The sequence below is a fragment of the Mustela lutreola genome, chromosome 3 (assembly GCF_030435805.1).
Source record: "Mustela lutreola isolate mMusLut2 chromosome 3, mMusLut2.pri, whole genome shotgun sequence".
NCBI classification, from domain to species: domain Eukaryota; kingdom Metazoa; phylum Chordata; class Mammalia; order Carnivora; family Mustelidae; genus Mustela; species Mustela lutreola.
Genome location: NC_081292.1, coordinates 149152062 through 149170760, shown reverse-complemented (window position 1 = coordinate 149170760; position 18699 = coordinate 149152062). Strand labels below are relative to the sequence as shown.

The 18699-nt window shown below is 37.0% G+C and overlaps 1 protein-coding gene across 1 annotated transcript in view; it reads left to right on the top strand.

The window, feature by feature from the left end:
• Positions 1–18699, top strand: part of CSRNP3 (cysteine and serine rich nuclear protein 3) — a 208750-nt gene that overhangs the window by 119678 nt on the left and 70373 nt on the right. Inside the window, exon 7 of the mRNA XM_059167137.1 lies at positions 1867–2037. Within this exon, the coding sequence (XP_059023120.1) occupies positions 1867–2037 (171 nt within the window). The remainder of the gene's footprint in view (positions 1–1866; positions 2038–18699) is intronic.

Genomic DNA, 18699 nt, shown 5'->3' with positions numbered 1-18699 from the left:
ACTTAAAATATCTTTTTTTCTCTTGCCCTGCTCAGATATGCATGAACATTTTATGCATTTCACACTCTTTAAGATAGAGAAAATAATATGCTAATTTGAATAGTGGTAAACTCAGAGTCAGAATAGAGATTTTATTCTCAGGGAATGGACAGTACAATATCTTCTTATGACTATAAGTTATCTCCATCATTAATATATAAGTCGTGTAGAAGACGTGGATTAGTAAAACAAGACCATAGGAGATGAATGTGGGAGTCCTCTCATTTGGGTGGAGGCAGCATGTGAATGTTTGCTCCTCGAGGGCAGGTAATGGGTCCTCCTCCCTTTCTATCACCGATTCCACCAAAGCAGTCAAGCATATACATACCAGTTACTCAACATGAAGTTAGATGTGCAAATGGAAATAAATGATAAATACTTATGAGACATCTAGTACTGTACTGAATTATACTAGAAATCACACAAGGGATGGTGAAAGAAGAGGTTTTGACTAGGTTTTGAGTACTGGGTTATGTCCCTCTAGGACAGGTATGCAGACACCCCCAATGAAGGAAAAACCCAGGAAGGGAGCTGCTGGAGTGGACTAGAAATCAGACAAATGGTCCTCCGATTTGAGTGCATAGAGACCGAGGCATGGCCTCCTGGGAGTTTCTGATCCAACAGTTCTGAAGTGCGGCCCAAGAATTTGCGTTTCTCCCAATTTCCCTCCCAGGTAATGCTGATGCTGCTAATCCAAGTAGTCCACTTAAGAAACTACAGAACTAGATCTTGGAGAGCTGGCTCAGCTGAAGGGACCTGGACAGGCTGCTTGCTGTGTGATCTGCACGGGGGGGGGGGGGGGGGGGCGCGGATTTCAGACGTGTCTCAGGGCGGTATCTAGAATAGTTTTAAGTCTTGCTTCCTCTCAGTCAGTAGGACTGGTGGCTACACTCTGGCAGGAAAAGGAGAGGTTGCACGAGCTCAAATGAGAGTTAAAATCAGCAAACGTAAATAAGATGGAAGAAGGGATAAGTGAAATCAACTTAGTAATACTTTCAGGGAAGTTAACCTAATTTGGCAATGTAAGACCATGTACATGTATATCTAAGCTAATTTTTATATAGGTTTTTCCCTGAAATATCCTTACACTGCAAGGAAAGTTTATGCTCTTTAGCTGACTGTGCATACATCAAGGTAAATGGGGAAGGTGGAAAAAGGGCAGCCCAAGGAGAGAGGAAAGCCCATTCATCCTAGAGAAAGCATTTAGGAGAAACCACTCCCACCCTCCCGCATTCCCACTCAGCAGGGTCTCTCAGGTAGTTCCTGCCACAGCGGCAAGGGCTTCAGTAACCGTGGCGTCGTCCTGGGAACACATCTCATCTTATTGCAGTATTGAAATGGAAACTACCTAAAATTTAGAACCGGTTTCATAGGCTTTGTTGTTTTCAGCTAATTAGGTTCTTGCATTTTAAAACTCGACTCTGAAGTTTTTGCCTACTTATCTGTGCTTCTTCCAGATGAATTTTGTATAAGGCAGGAATCATTTAGGACTCTGGGGGACGTTGGCATTCTTTTCATTACACAACTTCATGGACTCAGGTGGATTTTCTCAATTTGCCAACAAAAAGAATAGAGATAGTGCATTAAAATGAACTGTGTGTTTAACAAAATGATAGAATCTGGTAACCAAATGGGCAGTTGCTCATATTTAATTTAATTTTTGTTAATTTGAAAATATTAAAAAAAAGTAAAACTGCTTAGTGATCCTTTCAAGGAAAGGCTCAGTTCATGTTTTTAAAAAAGCACAGAAAAATGACTCTGGAGACCTTAGCTACACATCTTGCGGTCAAATATTTCAATGCTTCGTTGCTCTCATTCCTGTTACAGGTACATGTGACAGTGTTGCAGCTATGAGTGGAATTTTAAAGAGGAAGTTTGAAGAAGTTGACGGCTCCTCACCCTGCTCCTCTGTGCGGGAATCAGACGATGACGTTTCCAGCAGTGAAAGTGCTGACAGTGGGGACAGTGTCAATCCGTCCACTTCTAATCATTTTCCCCGTGAGTACAGAAACCATACCTGAAGCCACTTTTCTGATTCTGCAGTGAAAATAATTGTATCATCTTGGGCCCTTTTTTAAACCCTTATTATTAGTTTAGTTTTGTTTTTGTAATTGATCTGAAAACAAAGCACGATTAATTAAAATTAAGTCTCTTTGAGGTAGCGGTAGATTCTTGTATTTGGATTGCTTTTGGCAGTGGATTATTTGGTAGTGTTAATCAACTGACTCAGTGAAAACAAGCGTATTAATTTTAAGGAAGCACCCTACTGAGAGTAGATGGGGAAAGACAAGTCTAGGCACAAAAATGCATCCTCCCATAGGTGAAATGGTATTCTGGGTTGGTAGGGGAGAAAATGGATGTATTTGGGAGTGGAAGGTCTAGGATATGATGAGAAAGAGCTCACCAGACATGCGTGAAGAGATGAGAAACCTGCAAAACTCTCCCAGATGTGCAAGTGCATTGCAGTTTATACTTCTTTCCACTCATTCTTTTATCCCATTCCTAAGGAGAATATGTAAAGCCCACAAGGAAAAAATAAAGAGATGTATGCCTCTGGATTCCTTTTTCTGCCACACTGTAGCATTAGTGCTCGCTGTCATGAAAGGTATTGTGAAGATTGCAGGACTGATGAGAAAGAATTCTTTTTTTTTTTTTTTTTTTTTTTTTTTTTTTTAAATTTATTTATTTGACAGAGAGAAATCACAAGTAGACAGAGAGGCAGCCAGAGAGAGAGAGAGAGGGAAGCAGGCTCCCTGCTGAGCAGAGAGCCCGATGCGGGACTCGATCCCAGGATCCTGAGATCATGACCTGAGCCGAAGGCAGCGGCTTAATCCACTGAGCCACCCAGGCGCCCCGAGAAAGAATTCTTAAAGTGATATAATCTATAAGCTAAAAGAAACTGACTAGTAATAGCTAAAAAATCTTCTTAAATTTATGTTTCCAACAGGAAGATTTTACTATATCATGATACCACGGTAGATAACTAGTCTTAGTTTTTCCATTTTTCAATTCAGTGGCTGATTTTATTAATATATGATTCTAGAACATAGAATTTATTTCGGAAATGTGACAAACTCGGAAAACCGAAAGAATTTGTAATAGTTTTAAGAGGGTATTAAGGAGCTCAATAAAACTGTTGAGTATGAACCAAACACTAAAATCAAAAGCATTGCTTTAAACAGGCAAAGCTAGGGGCACCTGGGTGCCTCAGTTGTTAAGCATCTGCTTTCTGCTCAGGTCATGATCCCAGGGTTCTGGGATTGAGCCCCACATAGGGCTCCCTATTCAGCGGGAAGTCTGCTTCTCCCTCTCCCACTCTCCTTACTTGTATTCCCTCTCTTGCTGTCTCTCTCTGTCAAATAAATACATAAAATATTTAAAAAAATAAACAAGCAAAACTAATATAAAATGTAATGAAAGGGCAATTAAATGATCATAGCAGATTAAAAAACCATAAAATATTAAGGGACAAGGTTATTGTGTAATGTTGGAGATCTACAAATACATTTACCTATGTCATGATGATATGAGATGAGCTTGTGTTTTTTATTTAAAAGGAGATACATGTATACCTATTTGGTCTTAGTATTAATAGTGATAATAGCAACAACATGATCATCTGGTGGAGTTTTGTGAAGATCAACAGCACAAGTGAGATAATATACATGAAAGAACTTGGTAAAATATTAAGTACTAAGCGCATGTTATATTGAAAATTATGATCATAGCTAACATTTCTTGGATACATAAATGCTCCAATAGCTTTATATACATTATCCCTACTCTGTGTCAATTCTGAAAATACCACTACCTTCAGTTTAAGAGGAAATATCTGAGGCTCAGAGACCAAGCATCTTGCCCAAGATCACACATGATTGGAGGCTGGTACATATGTGTATGTGTGTACCTCACCCCATAGTCTTTGTTTTTTCCATTACCTCATGCTGCCTCTTAATTGTATAATATTGGACATATCTTTAAAATGTTGTTCATTGAGAATTATAAAAGAATTAGGTGAATTAGTAAAGAGATAAGTTATGTTTCTGGATTTAAAGATAAATAAAGTTATCAAAGCCTTCCACATTAATTTACACATATGAATATAACGTTAATAAAATCCTCAAGTGCATTTTCTTAAAAGGCGATTGAATGATAAAAATCTATTTGGGAAAATAATGAGAATAAAGGTATTTTTTAAAAAGAAATTCTAAATGTTGAAAAGCCATTACAGATCCCAAGTCATAATATAAAATTATATAATTTCTTTTTTGATACTCTGCTAGATCTAGGAAAGTATAGAAAAATCTCAACATGTTATATATAAGGTTTAATGTATAAGAATAGAGCATTATGGAGCAATGGTAAAGGGAGGAAGTATTTAATAAATTGTTGGGGTGTTAGAGTTTGAAAAAAAAGTAATTTAGATATTCATCCACAACATATGCCAAAATACATTCCAGATGGATTAAATAGATAATTTTTTAAAAATCCAATTATGAGGATATTGCTTACTTATCAGACATTGGTAGGATCATTACCTGAGCTTTGCAGTAAAAAAAAAAAAGTCACATTGCAAAATACTTACAATAAATATATTATTTATTATATTTAATTTAATTTAAAAAAATGTAAATTTTTTTGAAACCCCCAAAGGCAATCAACACTATATAGGAAACATGATTAGCAAGCATTGGAAAGCATTTAACAATAGTAATAACAATGCAGATTCAAATAATATTAACGAGATTCCATTAATATGAAATTACAGAAATTTCATCTCTGTGAAATTAGTACCCCTCTCTCCAGTAGAAACTACTGATACCTAAGGGCTGGTGAAAGTATAAATTGTATACCTACAGTATAAATAGTAGGTACACACATTTTGACTGATGGCAGTAAAATTTAGAAATCCCTGAGTTAATATAAGAGCCATAATAATATTCATATCTATTTGTCTGTACTTCAGATAATTTACCTGAAGGAGGAAACATCAAAAGCAAGGGGAAAACTGCATAAGTGAAAATGTTGGTGGTTAACGGTAGTACCAAAGAATAGGGGTTTTAAAAAAATGGGGGTTAGAGGTAGAGAAGAGAAAGATAACATGGACTCAGAGCAGGAAAATGCTCCATTAAGTTATGGTGACTTGTACAATTTATTTTAATGATAGTTATGAGGACCTGATGACAATTATGTAAAATGCTCATGAGATAATGTTAAGAAAAATCGAACAACAAATCTTACTTACATTGTCAGGGAAAATCTAGTATTCATAAAGGCAGGGAATGGTATGGCGCCCTGAGCACTGAAAATGATTTGATTGTTTGAGGTTTTAAAAAGATGGATGAATTTTCATATTTATTAATTTAAAACAAATAAGTTTTATATTTAAACTAAAATGATGACTGTAGTTCAAATTGTGTTTATGTATGTGGACAGCAGATTGAAATGGCGTGATCAGCAAAATCATGCAATACTGGAGCGAACTAGGAAAAGCTTTTATAAATTAGAGAAATGATTTTTCCCATTAAAGAAAATAGACCTATTTTATAATGTCCGACAAGTCATCAAAATGGGAGTGCCTTGCTGGCTCACTCAGTAAAGCACGCAATGCTTGATCTCGGGGTTGTGAGTTTGAACTCCACATTGGGTGTAGAAATTACTTAAAAGTAAAATCTTAAAAAAATTAAAATACATAATATAAAAAAGAAGTTATCAGAATGTTTCAACTCATTGTTTATTATCTGTGGTAGCTGGCAATATGTTAATTTACTAAATTGCTGATTTAACTATATGAAGTGAAATCTGACAGATTTTTCATAATTTTTAGGGGTGGTTAGATTATTAATTTAAAAAGTACCCTTTACATTGAATAATAATCTGCATAGTTCACCATATTTATATTATGGAGAAGAGAGAAAAAGTGGGAGGAAACAGCACAGAATCAAGAGATAAAAATTCTACCTAGAATATTTATTCTATGAAAGGCCTGAGCATGTTAATTAATGTGAGAGGGGTAGTTGAAAGGCTTTCTTGTTTCTAGAAATATATTTCAGATTTTTCACCTATCCAAAAATTTACTATGTGCACGTTTTTAGAAAATGTTTTTTAAAATTTTTTATTTTTTTATAAACCTATAATGTATTTTTATCCCCAGGGGTACAGGTCTGTGAATCGCCAGGTTTACGCTCTTCACAGCACTCACCATAGCACATACCCTCCCCAATGTCCATGACCCAACCACCCTCTCCCTCCCCCCCTCCCCCTGGACCCCCTCAGTTTGTTTTGTTATATTAAGAATCTCTTATGGTTTGTTTCCCTCCCCATCCCACCTTGTTTCAAGAAAACGTTTGTTTTTTTTTTTTTTTAAATACCCATTAAAGTATGTACTTAGCGGCAGTGATCTTATCTGCATGTGAATCTACAGATATAAACTTTTAGGAATGTTATCATTGATGAATCCTGTTTCTTTAATATGTATCTTTCCTTTCCAAAAAAAACCTGTCTTAGAGTAAAAAAGGACTTTTGATGACTATCAAATTTGTGTAGCTTTAGGAAACCAAATTTAGTTTCACATTGAGAGTTTTTAAAATGCGGTTATTTAAATCTCACCCATCATGATCTCATCTTTCAAATTAAAAATATCCCATGTACTCAGTGCTTTATAGGCGTTACCATATTGTGTAACATAACATTTTGTTGTCATTACAGATAGAGGCATTGATAGGATTGTTTGGTACTTGTCAGCAGCTATGGTAGTAAAAAATTCCATGCTATTCTAAGCTTTCTCTAAAGATATTCAATTTGCCGCACATCACATTATGATAACAAAAGCTTCAAAATATAAATCAATAAGAGAATTATGCCTTTTTCATGGACTTCTGAGCTTTGCTAGGCAATTCGCATGCTTACCAGCGATCAGCCAAGGTCATGTCTTGTACTTCCCTTGAGAGAGAAGCATCTGGATTCTGTATTGCTGTGGAACTCTGTTTCATCACATCCCTGTGGTTCCACAGCCAATCAGCCGGTACTGGAGCGCTGTTGAAAGGAAAGCTGCAAGAAGCTAGAGAGGAAGGATTTTTTTCCTGCCCTCTCCAAGGTTCTTGGCACTTCACACCGGTAATGAGAAGCTGTGTGATGAAACATCCTCCCCAAAGGAACACATTATTTTTCCTGAAACAGAGCATTTCTACAAATAAATGTACAGTATTGAGGAAGTGAAAATATCAAGAGGTAGGATGATAGATCTAAACTGTGCGTGAAAGCAGGAAGTCAATGTCTCACATAGAGATACTATTTTCTAATTGATAAAACACTTCTACATTTTTGAGTTCATTTGATATCCCAGAATTGTTGTGTGATTAGAAGCTATTATTTTAACCATTATATAAAAGAAATTACCATTCATTATATAAAAGAAATTACCATTCAGAGATGTATTCCTAACTTACCCAAGGACTAAGATTATAGTGTTTCCCTCTCTCCCTCTTTCTTTTCTTTCTCATGTCCCTCCCTTTTCTCTCTGACCCCATACAGGGCATACTATACACACCCAAATAGACTGTTTCTCCAATGTCATTTCCCTCCCATGGACTGCACATTTCTTAATGGGATTAGAGATAAAGAATACACAGAAAACAGATTTTGCCATGAAACTTTGTACTGGAAGTCCAAAACATACCTATTTTCTTACCCAAGCAGTTAAAATGCACTGAAGATTTAGATTCAGTTCCAACAAATAGAGTGTATCTTATGTTCCAGGCTCTGGGTAGGTGCTTTCAGACATGACAAAATGATAGATTACAAGTAGTGAATACCACTTAAAAATACGGAGGCAGATCATGTCTACCTAGCACTGTGGTTTACTATGAGAATTTACTATGCCAAAGATAAATGTAGCAAGCTACCTCTGAGTCTTTGATGTTTCAAACAATGGAGGAGTGTTTGGGCAGAAACCTAACACAAGAGTTTTTTGTTTTGTTTTGTTTTGTTTTTAAATTTTTTATTTTTTATAAACATATATTTTTATCCCCCAGGGTAGAGGTATGTGAATCGCCAGGTTTACACACTTCACAGCACTCACCATAGCACATACCCTCCCCAATGTCCATAACCCCACCCCCCTTCTCCCAACCCCCCTCCCCCCAGCAACTCTCAGTTTGTTTTGTGAGATTAAGAGTCCCAATCCCATCTTGTTTCATTTATTCTTCTCCTACCCCCTTAACCCCCCATGTTGCATCTCCACTTCCTCATATCAGGGAGATCATATGATAGTTGTCTTTCTCTGCTTGACTTAATTCGCTAAGTATGATACACCTAACACAAGAGTTTTAAAGGAAGTCTTTGATTAAGCAGGAGGTGGGATCACGTGACCCTCAAAATCTCCTTTCTTTATGATAATATGATTCTAAGAACAGGGATCAAAATAACATCTTAGGTTAGAACTGAGACCAAGTAAGAAAACGTAGGCAGTGTAAGTCAAGAAAAGTTATTATTAAAATTAAAAGATCTCCAGACCTTCTGCATTCCCTTATGTTGAAGAAGGACAGTTAGCATGCCCCTTGTCAGGTCAGGCCCAGAACCAGTTGCGGATGTACTCACACTAGACCAGTGTCCCTATCTGAACACCAGACAAGGACCAGGTGAATCATCAGGTATTTAGTTGGTTGAGGATAGGGGATATAATTTAGAGTGGAGGAAGATATGAATCAGTGGTCCATTTAGAAAATACTCATTTGAACCCACTGTAAAGTCCAATTCCAATGCAATGGACTTGTTTTGAGATCACCTCCTCTGAGAGAGATCTAGTGTGATGAGTCGGAGGTGATGCCTCTCTTACTGCCTCTTCTGGCCTTACTCAGACCATCCTTCAGGCTGAAATGTCTTCTCTGCCCCCTGGTTTCTAGGAAGTTCATTACCTGCTTTAAGTTTCACATCAAATATTTCTTTCTTCATGAAAACTTTACCAAATCTCTCATTTTACTCTTCTTTTTACCTGAATCTTCTGGTATTTTGCCAACATTCAAACACTTTGACAGTGGTTTTGTGTCTTCTTTCTATCCCAGTATGTCCCCCGCAAACCACGATGTCAATAGCCATGTGAGGGCTCATTGAACACTTGGCCTTCTATTTCCTTGACCACCTGTATTCTGAAGTCTTTATTTCTATCCCATTTCTGTCCTTTACCTCCAATCCATTCATCTACTTATGTCCACAGCCTCACCTAGAATATGATTACAAACTAGAACAGCCCTGTGCCCCCAAAATCAAATTTCAGTGTTCCAAACTCAGACCACAACCACTTATCTTTCCACGGCCTTTCTCCCCAACCACTTTTTTTTTTTTTTTTTTTTTTTTTTTACCTCATCCTCTTATTTTCCCCAATATAGCACCCATCTCTCGTTTTTACATATCTTTCTACCCGTTACCATTTGCCCCATTATTTCTGGGATTTTTTTTTTTTTTTTTTTTTTTTTTTTTGGAAGCCAGGACTCTGTTCACTGTTTTCCTCTTGTATTCTTCACTCCAAATTCCCCTTTTACTCAAATACCTGAAAACTTGAAAGAAGATTAAAGAAAACAGCAAAAACTGTGTTTTAAGACTCAGCGCTCATGGCTGCCACGCTGCCATCCTGCTAGGTGCCCAGGGCCAGCTTCGTCTCCCATCTCACAGCACAGAGCATGTCAGACTCCTGTCACTCCACCTCCTACTGTCACTCCACCTCCTACCTCGTACACAGCAGACCTGTCCTTCTCAGGTGGGCATTGCCTTCAATATTTGTCCTTCTCCCTTTCGGCAGGTCACTCAAAATGAGTTTTGAAGGAATGAGTATAAGCTGATCAAAGGCAGGAACTAGGTCTTTGTATTCCCAGCTTCTAGAAAGCCCTTAAAGAATATTTGCATAAATGGATGAAGGAATGGATGCTTATTAAGCACATGCTGTTTGCCATTCACTGCACAAATAGGAGGAGCTAGAACTATAAAAGTACCTGAGACATGATTCAGCTTCTGTAAAACCTCACAGTCTAAAAGCACTGAAGCCCGTCTCCAGCACTGCTAAATTCTGTTTTCCATTATGGTTACTGGTGCACCCACTTTATCTTTTCTGGAGATTTACAGAGCTCAGACTTGTGTTCTTCTCAGTACTTAGACTGGTGCAAGTTCAATTACTGTTAAGTACTTGATAAATAACAGTTAGCTTTGTAAAGAGTGGTCTTTTTTTAGTACAACTAAACCATACAAAGAAAAAAAAAAGAATGCTTTTATTGTAGGACTTTATAAGGGCATGGACATCAGTGGGAATAAATACCAATTTACAAGCTAACTCTGTAATTTATGATTTTGATGGGTGTCATTGTGATAGACCAGGATCCTGATTTAACAGTTATTATATCCAAATGCATGTAATGGTGAACCATGTTTTAAATAGGGCCCTGCTGTAATTACGTATTCCTAACATGTACCTTGCTGGCTCCATTTGCTTATATATAGATTTTCCAGGCAGAAACATCACTGTTTAATTGGATGCTGTGCAGCTCTTTATGCAGTCGCTGTATAACACACTTGAGGGAATCCAAGTTGCTTTCCCCTTCACCATGCTTTGAATCAGCTCAGGGGAAAAAAAAAAAAAAAAAAGGCATTACCAAGTTAGATCACTAACATTATATAAATACAGTTCATTTAGTTGTTGTTTGATTTGGTTTAAATTCGTAGGCAGGACCTCAGATCTAGCCTTAATAAATGGTAACATTAGATTTACCTCTTTATTCTAGTTGATCAGAAACTCTGTTATTGTTTCCTTAGTTGCTCTTCCTCCCCCAGTCGTATGTTATATAAATATGTCTCAAATCTGTCCACGTCCCTCCGTTCGCATTGCCACCCAAACACGTCTGACTTTCCTCTCTCCTGGACTCCTGCAGGAGCCTTCCAGTTGTTTTCTGCATCCTCTCCTGCCGAGCCTCGGTCTTATCTCTAGATGGGAGTCCGGTGGCTGTCACCACTTTCCTACTTAAATCCTGGGAGTTCTTCATTACTGTGGCCCCCGAAACGCTGTGCAGCCCCATGACTGAGCCTTTGCTGTCCTCTCCAATCTCCCACCTCCCTCCGTATCCAAAATATGGTCACACTGATCTTGCAGGGTTTTTTTTTTTTTAATTTTTATGTTTTTATTTAAATTCCAGTTAGCAAACATACAGTGTAATATTCACCTCAGGTATAACATAGCAGATCTTTCTTGCTCTAAGATCCTGCCTAGAACCTTCTTTGCATGACTGAGATCCTTTATATTTTAGGTTCAGCTTAAATATCCGTTCTTTCCTGGAGCTGTCCCTGATCACCCATCCAAAGTAGGCAGGTTCCCAAGTCCTCCTCTCTTAGAGATATATGTGGAAGTTTTACAGGAAACATGACAGATATCTTGGAGTTACTTTCAAATAACCTGTGGGAAAAAAGAGAGAGAGAGAGAGAGAGAGAATATGAGATTTAAAAATACCTATATTACTCTATATTTTTATATAATTAATACTTTACATAATATATTTTTAAAATATGTAGATCTAACTTATCTTAAAATTACTGTGAAAGGGCCAATGGCTAAAAAATGATGAAGTAAAATTTTGAAAAAGAATAAGGAAAAGGGAAAGCATACTGACCCTTACAGATTTTAATTCTTCAAATGCTAAAATAGTTAAAACACATAAAATTAGCTCAGACAGACTGCACATGGAGGAAATAGCTTAGAAACAGACCCACATTTAAATGGCATCTTGGTATGTGACAGAGGATACTGCAGATGAGTTGGGAAAGGAGAGACTGCTCTAATAAATGACCTTTTAACAACTGGTCAGTCACATTATAAAAGATAAAATTAGTGGGGTACCTGGGTGGCTCAGTGGGTTGAGCATTGACTCTTGATTTTGACCTAGGTCATGATCTTAGAAGCCTCTTCAGGCTCCATGCTCAGTTTGTTTAAAGATTTTCTCTCTGCCTCTCCCTCTGTCCCTTCCCCCAGCTCATGTGCACATGCATTCTCTCTCTGTAAAACAAAAACAAAAACAAAAACAAAATAAAATTAGATCCCTACCTCATACCATACATGAAAATTAATTCCCGGTGGACTAAATGCCTCAATATAAAAAAACAAATGAAAACTATAAAACTTGTAGAAAAAAATAGGAAAATATCTTTATGTTGGATATGAGGCAAAGAAGACAAAGTGTAAGAAAACATACTTGAATATATTAAACTTGTTTATATCATCAGTTATGCCATCAAGAAAGTGAAAAAGTGAGCTACAGACCGGAAAAAAAAATACTTGCAATTCATTAACTGACAAGGAATTTGACTCCAAGAGGAACTCCTACAAAAACAAAGAAGAGCCAATGCAATAAAAAATAGTTATAGAATGTGGACAGATAATACACAGAAGAAAAGGTTAATACAATCATGAACTGAAGTTCAATTCTGTTAGTAATTAGGGAAATTAAAATTGAAAGAAGATACCATATCACATGTATTATATCTCAGATGGGCAAAATTTTAAAATTTGACAATATCATGTATTAACAAGTGTGTGCTGAAGGAGGAACTCTCATAAATACCAGTGTGAGCATCAGATGGTTCAATCGCCTGGAAAATCCCGTAGTGAAAGGTAAAAGAAGAAACATTAACTGTGCATCAGCATCGGATTGGACAATTGTAGTTTGCTTATATAATGATAAATTGGATAACTCTGAACCAGATAGTTAAGTTTACACGTATGTATTGTTGAGTGACATAGGCAAACCGCAAAACTCTGTATGGTACACTTACATAATGAAAATGAAAAAAGCAACACCATATTTTATTTTATTTATTTTATTTATTCATTTTTTAAGTTTATTTATTTGACAGACAAAGATCACAAGCAGGCAGACAGGTAGGCAGAGAGAGAGGAGGAAGCAGGCTCCCCGCTGAGCAGAGAGTCCAATGCGGGGCTCAATCCCAGGACCCTGGGATCAAGACCTGAGCCAAAAACTGAGGCCTTAACCCACTGAGCCACCCAGGTACCCCAACACTATATTTTATAGAAGTAAAGATATGCATAGGAAGGAACAATAATCAGCAATGTGGGAATTGGTACTCATAGAGATGAGAGTGAAAAATAGGGGGTGGGTGCTTACCTGTACTTTCACACTTTTGTTTACATTTTAAAAGTAGTAATCTTAAGTAAAAATAGTAAAATATTAACATCCATTAAATATGGATAGTAAGTACCTATTATTTCTGAAAGTTTGGAATATTTTATAATTTTTGATAAGTTCTATATACCTTTCACTAGAGATTAAAGTCTGTGGATTATCCCACCATTTTCTTTCCCATCATTTTCTTTCTCAGCACCCTATTTTTCCCCTTCACAGACAATTTGCAACTATTTCGTAGTATATTTGTTTTGGTTTGGTTTTTTGAGGGGGGTGTGGAGAGAGAGAGCATGTGCACACAAGCGTGAGTGGGGGGAAGGGCAGAGGAAGAGAAAGAATCCCAAGCAGCTCCGTGCCCAGCATGAACCACAGTCTTGCCACCCTGAGATCATGACCCGAGCCAAAATCAAGGGTCAGATGCTTAACCAACTTAAGCATCCAGGTGTCCCATCATATTTGTTTATACTTGTGTATTTTTATATTTGTTTATATTTGCACAGCTGTTTTGTTTAGCATTGTATTCCTATTAGGAAAAGGCAGAAGAGCCCTGCAGCACATTAGAAACTTCCAGGCCAAATTAGGTCATTAAGTAGAACCAAATTTAATATATTCATTGAGAGTCTTCATCTTGTCCACAGTGATAGCCAAGTGATATTGCCAAATGTTGCCCTGAAATCCCTTCATACAATTCATTGCCTAAGTCCTAAAATGTAGGGAGCCATATCTTCCCCAGGTGTTCGGCTCTAGGATGCACAGTGACATTTAGAAAAATTTCCATTGGAAATTGCTTCTTGTGCTTATAAAATACACTATCCACGGTTGCACTATTTATACAGTAAGTCCCACATGACATTTCTCCCCCTGTGGTGTTAAGGTAGAATATTGTTTCTTTAGTTGATCATCAGTGAAGTATTTGCTGTGTTTGGGAGCCATTGAGAGAGAAAAATATTTAGGTTTGCTGTGATTTTTCTTCCCCTAGTGCATCAGTTAAATTTGTGAAAATGGGACTCTTAGAAATTCCTTCAGTTTGTTATAATTGGAAAATCCACAATCAAGGAGCCATGAGATCCTCAATCTAGTTTCAGTTCTGTTACAAGTAGCTCTGACTGTAGTTAAATCATTTAACCTGTTAATTCATTTGGAAAATGTGAGAATAGATTGATTTCCAAAGTATGGAAATTTGCATAAGTTTCAGGTAATCCTCCTTCCCTCTGAATATAATATGCTGCCGATAATCCTTTACGCTTGGGTTAGTTATATCGTATTTGAGGGTATCTTTGTGTTTTCAAAGTTTATGCTGTGTACCTTTGCAATACTTAAATACAAGTCCAATAGAATATTCCAGTTGGTTATTTTAGCTTGTAATTTCCATATAAAGAAGTGGAAATCATATGAATTATTTTAATTGATTTGTTTTGGGATGTCTTGATTAGTAGATAATGTACTCAAAGCAGAGTGTATTAGCACCATAAAAAAAAGAACAGTTTAGTAATATAGGATTGAGTAAAAATAAATGATAATGTTTAGAGTAAGGGGTTTTACATGTTGGTCTGTTGGCAGAGAGATATTGGAGAAATAAATAGAATATTCATGTGGCTAATGATTTTTAAAAATTATTTTCAAAGCTATCCTTAGCTGAAATGTATAAATGAACACTCTGCGCTATCTCATTACCACAAAGGAATATTCTAACTGAAAATTTCTAAAGAAAGTCACAAAAGGATGAAGGATTAGCAGAAATGATTTATCTGGAATATTTTTAAAATGCGTAGTCATTTGATGTCATGAAACAGTATTTATAACTGCATATACACATTTGTCTCATTTATGTGCTAATTGTGTTTTAATATTGGGGAGGTCAACCCTGCTTGTGAACAGACTGCGTGGGCATTTAGGCAGTATATTTTAATTAAGAGGCATTTCTGTCCTAAAATATCTTCTACCATGTGACTGAAAATTTCATCATGAATGTAATCTCTTTGGGATCACTGTATTAAAATCTACATATATGCGGCCTGTCTAGTAGTTTAAAATGTGGTATCTGGACTGAAATTTCCTAGATTCTCATTCAAGATTCTCTACTCAGAGGCAGATAATGTAATATCTCTGATATTTAGCTCCTTCATCTATAATACCAAGAGAAAACAATACTAGTTACATTGTAAGTTTGATGGTAGCTTAAATGAGTGAGGAGGGAGCCTGCTTCCCTTCCTGTCTCTCTGCCTGCCTACTTGTGATCTCTCTCTGTCAAATAAATAATAAAAACCTTTAAAAAAGGGGTGGGGGAGGCCAAAGTTATAATTGGGCCAGAAGACAATATCATACCAATTCTGATTTTGTTGTTGTATTATTTTTCAAACTTTTCAGGGAAAAGAGGAAATTCCAACTGTTTACCTCTCAGATGCTCAGATGTAGTATTTTGTTGCCTTTAGCATAGCTACATATTCTGCTTATGCTGCTGAGATGCCTGGTTGTAAAAGAAGTCATAAATATTTCAACTTTTCTGCCAATTTTTCCCTGATGGGGGACTGATTTCATTCCTTAAGCATTATTCAGTTTGCAATATAGTTTGCTTTAAACTACATCTTGATATTTCGTGAATGCCCAAATGGTATTAGCTATGCTAATGATGATTCCAATGATGGACAACACAAATTTATTTTTTTTAATTTTTAAATATTTTATTTATTTATTTGAGAGAGAGCACAAGCAGGCAGAGCAGCAGGCAGAGGGAGAGGGAGAAGCAGACTCCCCACAGAGCAGAGAGCCAGGTGTAGGACTCAATCCCAGGACCCTGGGTCTTGACCTATGAACTAAGGCAGATGCTTAACCAACTGAGCCACCCACGTGCCACAACACAAATTTTATTAATAGTTCTTCGGGAACACTACCTATATAGACATTAGGTTTCCAGAGGTAAGAGAAATACTTTGGTTATGTTTTTGGTACAGTGGGAGAAATGCCTGGAAATCTCTAGATTACAGATGTAAATCCTGGATCTTCAGATCTCGGCAAGTCATGTAACTGTGAGAAAGAAGCCAGGTATATGACAAGAGGGAATGGTGGACCTAGAATGTAGCTTCCTTAAAGGCTTTATATTTAATAATAATAATAAGAAGAATAAACCTATCTAATCCAATGAAATTCTTGTTCAAGCTAGTATCAGTTTACCATCTACCTGTTTGCTAATCCTGGTTTAGGCAGTGGAACATTATTCAGAGGACGTCATGAGATTCAATCACTAGCTGCTGCAGAAGGAATAATTTCCAGTGTACTCTCACCATTCTTGCCTGCATAGTCCTAAAAAATTGTAAGGATTCAGAATAATAATCCTAGCAATAATAACTGGCATTTATTAAACTTTCATTAAACGTTTGACGCTAAAAACTGCACTCACATTTTATGTGCGTTCTCTTACTTAATTAGCACAACCTATGAAGCGTCTGATGCTGATTTTTCGTTAGGGGCCTAGAATTACAAAGCTAATAAGCTTGTGATCTTTGCATCATTCCGACTCTCAATCCCATGCTTTATACACTGTTTCCTGTAATTAATGTTGAAGCCAGCGTCACCAATCTTTCTCCTGCTAGCATCACTTTTCAGACTTCTAAAAACATCTCCTGACAGTTGGCATCCATTTCTGAAAATATAGTAAAGTCTGCTGATTACTCGAGTAGCCCGTAGATTCCATTTTAAATGAGAGAAGCTCAATATAGTGCATGGGTTGAGTTTAAGGAAGATAAAGTCGATTTGCTTCCTAAGTCTTGCATGCATAGAGCTTTTTGCGCTGTGTCATAAACCTTTGTATTCAAATGCCGTGATCCATAGGACTTCACCCATTTAGATTCTTCTGAAGCTGAATCACTTAGTCTCTTTCGAGTGGTGTTTTCTTTTCCAAGTAAAAGGAATGGGGAAGGAGAGGTGCTGACATTGTTAGGACTGAGGGGGTAAGACTGGGCATTGGGGCATCTCCCAGCCAGGCCCACTTCCCTGCAGGGAGTGATTTAGAGCTGCAGGGAAAGGGGTGGGAGGCATCCTGGCAGCTGCCTCCCCTTTGATTGACCACATCAGGCTTTAAAAACATCTATGGGTTCATTAGCATCAGCCATTTGCGGAGCTCTTCTCTTGACCATCTTAATGGAAACATGTGAGAGCTTTTATGAGTGTACTCCAAGATAGAATTTATGGGAAATAGTCACAGCAATGTTCGATGTCTTTTGGATTTAATCTCCTAAACTCTAGGCACCAATAAAGCATGACTTTTGTGTAAATATCAGGACAGAGAAATAAGTGTTGGCACAAGTATTTCTGGAAAATTTTCTATAACAGTTATCAAGGACAATTTATTAGAAGAAATGGATAGTAACTTGAGACTCTAAAGTCAAGCAGAGGGAAGAAAGGAGGTGGGGAGGAGGGAGAGAAGATAATGCAGTGGGTTAGATTGAAGACTTATACGTATATGCTCAGAATATGGAAATAGGGAAGACAAGGGGTAGTGAGCAGGAAAACCATTGCAGGACAGAGGGCTGTGTGCTTGCTCAAGCACCCAGCACAGATAGCAAGCTCATTGGTGGTAAATAAGCATACGCATTATAACCCTCGTCATTACTCTTACAGTTAGCATTTCTCCAAGTTTTCAAGCAAGAGACAGAAATCTGCTGCTGCCTCCTAAAAAGGGTGGGCTTCTTCTGAAATGGTAAAAGAAATGGGAGGTTTTAATAAAATATTTACTACTACACTTTACATTCATTAATGCATGTAAGTGTTACAGCAATCCTAGGCAATGTGTATTACTTTTAATCCTAGTTATACAAATAATAAAATGGGAGTCCAGAGGTTAGTGACTTTTCCAGAGTCCTCCTGTTCATAAGGGGTAGAACAAGATTCCAACTTTGGCCAGCCTCACTCTGGTGTTTGACCCTTTAAACATACAGCTTCTTACGGAAACCTCAAAGGACTTGCTCAGTGAAAGCTTCAGTTCTAATCCAGGCTTAATCTAGGCTTTGTAGAAATCTATGGGGGTGTGATTTAATTTTCTAAGCAGAAAATAAAATCATTGTCAAATGATCTCATTTTAAAAGTCTTCATTGTACAGCTTTGATTTGTATTGCCTACAAAGTAAAAACATCCATAATTTAACGTATTTGCTCTTGCCATTAACTCTTTTTTTTTTTCCATTAACTCTTTTTTATAATGATCATGCTCATACTGTCTAGGAAATATTTATAAAACCACAAGATGCTTACCAAAGTGTTAAATGCTATCTGCATTCCTTAAAAACATTGTTTTGTTTGTTTTGTTTTCATGCTTATTTTGTACTTTGAATCACTCCCATAAAATTATGTAACATAAAATTATATTAACTTAATTTTTCAGCCATGGTGTGGGTATTTGCATCAGGGAAATTGGCAAACTACACATCAGAATGATCGATTTATTGTTTTGTAGATTGTGTAGACTTAAGAAAGCGATGAGATACAATGTG